General features: G+C 34.3%; 1 protein-coding gene across 3 annotated transcripts in view; it reads left to right on the top strand.

The window, feature by feature from the left end:
- Window positions 1-2,916, top strand: part of LOC125041786 (protein wntless-like) — a 13,642-nt gene extending 10,726 nt beyond the window's left edge. For all 3 annotated transcript variants that reach the window (XM_047637074.1, XM_047637076.1, XM_047637073.1), the window contains 6 exons: window positions 331-458; window positions 636-848; window positions 1,499-1,630; window positions 1,837-2,029; window positions 2,137-2,247; window positions 2,622-2,916. In XM_047637074.1, the coding sequence (XP_047493030.1) occupies window positions 331-458; window positions 636-848; window positions 1,499-1,630; window positions 1,837-2,029; window positions 2,137-2,247; window positions 2,622-2,647 (803 nt within the window). In that variant the 3' untranslated portion in view covers window positions 2,648-2,916. The remainder of the gene's footprint in view (window positions 1-330; window positions 459-635; window positions 849-1,498; window positions 1,631-1,836; window positions 2,030-2,136; window positions 2,248-2,621) is intronic.
- The last annotated feature ends 2,084 nt before the right edge of the window (window positions 2,917-5,000 follow it).

Raw genomic sequence — 5,000 nt, 5'->3', positions numbered from 1 at the left:
TTATTTTGCCTCATTGTCGTGTGGTACAGTAGTAGCAATCTCATCTAGCAGTCTTGCTGACCCACTTTCAAATCCCGCACTACTAATGGATGGTAACCCTGACCATTCCTGGCACACAGGGGGTAATTAAGAAACTTTTTCTTTCCTTTTTTTTCTTTTTGTTTTTACCTTTTTTCATTTCTTTTTGGGGTGGGGAAGGTATTTGTAGTAAAGATGTTAAATCACACTGGAAGACAATTACTAATGGGAACAGATTGGCTGTTTCATGTAAGCTTATTGGGACAAGTTACTAGGTCATTTACAATTTGTGATTTAGGTCTTTGCTTTCAGGTCCTTTAGAGTGCTTGAATCTGATTGCTGACTTTGAGTGGCTCATCATGATCGATGATTTCCGTTACTGTCTGTTCCGCATTGCTTTTCTCAACTTCTTCCACACCTTGACAGATCTGCATCACAAAGTAAGATAAAGCTTTTTTTTTTATCTTCCTCTTTTGTTTCTTTTTGTATTGAAGGGAAAACACACACAAAAAAATTTAAAGTTGCCATTTTCTTTTGTGGCCTATACACTAGCTTCTGACATTTTGATAGGACATCAGTACCCTAATGTACCCCCCCCCATGCTTCTCCACTTTCAGAACAACGAGCAGCGTGCGAAGGTCCGAACTGTGATGCACTTCCTGATATCGATTGCTTGCTTGTTCATACTCCTGGTAGATGACGTGGATCACTTCAATCTCCTGATGGACCCTTTGCCACTTCTCTGGGTCCCCACACACCAGACCATGACACTTTGCATGTTCTTTCTGCTGACGGTCTTCCTTGTGTACAACACATTTAGAGTCATCTTGGTCAGTTGCAAGATTAGGAGTTGATAAAGAGTCTTTGTTACTGTATGGAATCATGTTGGAGAACAGTTTAGTTGCTTGATTAATTTTTAGATAGATACAGATAGATATTGACTTAGATACAGATAGATATTGACTTAGAGAGAGATATCCAGAGTTTGGTTTTCTTTTCTTTCCTTTTCATTTATTTTTTCATTCAGATATCTTAAAGTTTAACTTATAATTTATTATCTGCAGTTTATTGTAATCAAACTTTGCATAGACAATATGTTGGAGGCTCCTTAGAGAGGAAGAGATAGAGGGAGGTGTGTAGATGGACATAGAAGGAGAGAAAGAGGAGAAATTAATATAGATGTTGCTGTATTGATGTTAGATTGAAATGGACACGCATTGTGCACCTGCCAATATATAGATAGTTGGAATGTGACTGTGTGTAAAAAGATAGTGATGTAGACATAAGCATGTTGGATTTTTTTGGTATTACCTTTTATTCTGGTATTTTTTTTCTTTTTTGTTATTATATTTTTATGTGAATGATATTGAAATAGTTATTGCAGAAATTTCTATAGTATTCCATTTTTGCCCCCATATTTAAGCCTTCTTTGCTTGTAATAAAAATATTAACAGAAGAACTGATGTACTAAAATCTCCAGGCAATACTGGAAATTATGGCGAAGACCAGCATGAACGGAAGGATCTTCGGAATAAATGAAAGGGAAATTATCCTCCTAGTTTTGGCATGGTTGTGCGTGTTTGTCACTGCCTTTGAATTTGTTATCAGAAGGGTAAGTGTTAAAAAAAAAAAAAAAAAAAAGTCAGAAATTCAGATCTAAAGTCTTGTTCATCCTGTCATAATCAGCTTAGTATCTGCTACATAGTATAGAAAGTATTACTGCAATATGAAGTTGGCTTTTTGTATTGAGAATGGTCTTTGGTCAGTTGGAATTAGACTTAGGCCCATTTTAATGTAGCTGCTCTGTTGTTGACACAGCTTCATGATGCAATGTGGATTTGGGAGGACTGCTTTGGTCTACTGGAAATCGAACACACCAGTGCCTTCCTCTTGGGAGTCTACTGCTTCTGGAATGTCATCACTTGCCTGCTGCTCTTAGTGTTTGCTCCATCCCCCCCAAGAGCACCCCAGCCTGACCTTGGGAGTGTCATGAGGCTGACCCCTTCACCAGGTGAGTCTAGGCTGAGTTGTGAAAAAAGAAGGAAGGATTTCACTTGATTCTGAGATTTAGAGAGACATATCAGGATATATAGAAGACAAAACCTTATTAAATTTCAGGACACCAAGGGGCCAATCCCGAGAATGGAGGAGGACAGCGTGGAGAGCTTGTTCCTCGTAGAAGCATGAGGCGTTACCCTCTGTTGCGTCAGAATGCAGTAGATGATGCAGGTGAGTAGGAAGTTAAATATCTGAAGAAAAAGTTTGTTTGTATAATTACTAGATAAGAGATCAAAGAAAGAAGAAAAAGGCATACAATACCTTAACCAAGTTTGTACATCTTCCTGCTCTTCATTTTATTTTCTTATTTGCATGAATCCATGCATCAAACATTTAGTAAATGAAGGTCATAATTGTCAGTGCAGTACATGTATCATTTTGTTAAAAAAAAGCATCATATGGAGCTTTTACAACTAGAGATATTAATATTAGAGATATAGTTTATTATTGAAAATTTTGATGATATAATTAACCATACTGAAATGCATAATGATAATTGCACATTAATTTCATTTCACCTTTTCATTATTTATTACACATTTCAGTTACAGAAGATCCAGAGGAAGTATAAAAGAAGAGGAGTCACTTTGTCAACCAGAATAGTCAGGATAACTATTGATAAAGCTCAAAATGTGATTGTTGAACTTGAAAATGCAACATATCTTGCAATGGCTGCAAAATGCTTTTCTTGTGTTGATGATACCAAAGATATTTAAGAAGACTCTGTGTGTGTGTGTGTGTGTGTGTTGTGTGTGTGTGTGTGTGTGTGTGTGTGTGTGTGTGTGTGTGTGTGTGTGTGTGTGTGTGTGTGTGTGTGTGTGTGTGTGTGTGTGTGTGTGTGTGTAAGCATAAATGTGAATATCTGTGTGTGAGTGTATGTAAGCATATGTGCAGTTTGTTTATCCATGTGTGTTCCTTTCAAGTTTTCATAAACTTTCTCTTTCTCTCTTTCTTTTTCTCTCTCTCTCTTTCTCTTTCTTTCTTTTTCTTTCTTTCTTTTTCTTTCTCTCTCTCTTTTTTTCTCTCTCTCTCTCTTTCTTTTTTCTTTCTTTCTTTCTTTCTTTCTTTCTTTCTTTTTTTCTTTCTTTCTTTCTTTCTTTCTTTCTTTCTTTCTTTCTTTCTTTCTTTCTTTCTTTCTTTCTCTCTCTCTCTCTCTCTCTCTCTCTCTCTCTCTCTCTCTCTCTCTCTCTCTCTCTCTCTCTCTCTCTCTCTCTCTCTCTATATATATATATATATATATATATATATATATATATATATATATTATATTTACATATAAATATATATATATATATATATATATATACACATACATATATACATATACACACACACATACACACACACATGCACACCCACACCCACACCCACACCCACCTACTCAAACACACACAAACACACACACACAAATGCACACACAAACACACACACACACACACACACACACACACACACACACACACACACACACACACACACACACACACACACACACACACACACACACACACACACTCACACACATTGAATAAATGCACATGGGATTATCTGTGATTCTGATTCTGTAAATTGTTACTATTATTTGTTGCCTTGGAAAAAGAGAAAGAGAAAGAGAAAGAGAAAGAGAAAGAGAAAGAGAAAGAGAAAGAGAAAGAGAAAGAGAAAGAGAAAGAGAAAGAGAAAGAGAAAGAGAGAGAAAGAGAAAGAGAAAGAGAGAGAGAGAGAGTACACATACACATGCACATATTTTCTTGCTTGAACATGTGTGTTTATGTGTTTGGCAAGGTGTGGAATAACCCAACAATTCAGGCACATTTGTCATATTTGTACCTGTGGATATTATGTTATATTGTTTTTATTCTTTTGTCCTTCTCCATATTTTTTATTAGTGCATACAAGGATAAGATGTGTGACTTAGTGTGAGAAAAGTTGTTATAAGTCTATATAGCACCTGTAGCATGGAGGAATGTTAGACAGAATAAATAGTCATATTTGGGAGTGTTATTTTTTATCTCTAGTTCATATATCAGCCTTGCCATCCACAAATTGATATACTTGTAATAGGATGTATGTGATATATATTTATATATGATATATAATTGTTGTGTTTTTTAGTTGCATTTTTTTAGTAATAGAGATAATTTATTATTTATTATAGATACCTTTCCACTCAGCATGTATATTTTGGTAATTGGTTATTATAGTGATACATTTTTGATAAAGGAAATTAAATTTGTCAAAAGTTTGTTGGAAGAAGTTTGTCACAAAGGATAAATTGGAGCTGCTTTTATGTACTGGAATAATTTATCATCAGCAAAAGAGTTTCATTTCCGATGCATTCATTTCTTCCTCTTTTAAGAGAAAAAAAAATCTAAGATATACCACATATATTATTGACAAAATATGTTACCTGCTAAAATGTTATCAAGAAGGAATTACCATTATCTGTATTCCAACTCAGTATTGTTTAATGTACTTTGTATTGGTGAAATATAAAGTATTACTGAAACTTATGCCTTTTAGAATATTGTTAAAAATGTTTGATTTCATTATCACAATTGTACATTCTGATAGGAACTTATTTGCAAATAAATATAATTCAAGGTTTTCTTATAAAGGTCTTCAAAAATATCCACTCGAGTATATTTGAGCAAAAAGTAAAGAAAAAAAGAACATATTTAAAGAAATAATCTGTGATCTTAATAATTAATTGAATTATTTTTAAAAGATTAATGACAGTCCTTTTAAGTTTGGCCTTGTGTAAGAGGTGTCAAGTATGGGCATAAAATATGTTATTCCCGTGAACAAGAATATATTTCAGATGATATTTGACTTATTTGAGGATGGGAAGAGATCTGAATGCCTAAATTTCCTTTTCTTTCTTTTTTGGCATTAAGAAGTATTTTTAAGTAAGTAACAAAGAC

This window comes from Penaeus chinensis, chromosome 31, assembly GCF_019202785.1.
Source record: "Penaeus chinensis breed Huanghai No. 1 chromosome 31, ASM1920278v2, whole genome shotgun sequence".
NCBI classification, from domain to species: Eukaryota; Metazoa; Arthropoda; class Malacostraca; order Decapoda; family Penaeidae; genus Penaeus; species Penaeus chinensis.
The sequence above is the reverse complement of the archived record's forward strand: the minus strand, read 5'-3'. Positions and strand labels throughout refer to the sequence as shown.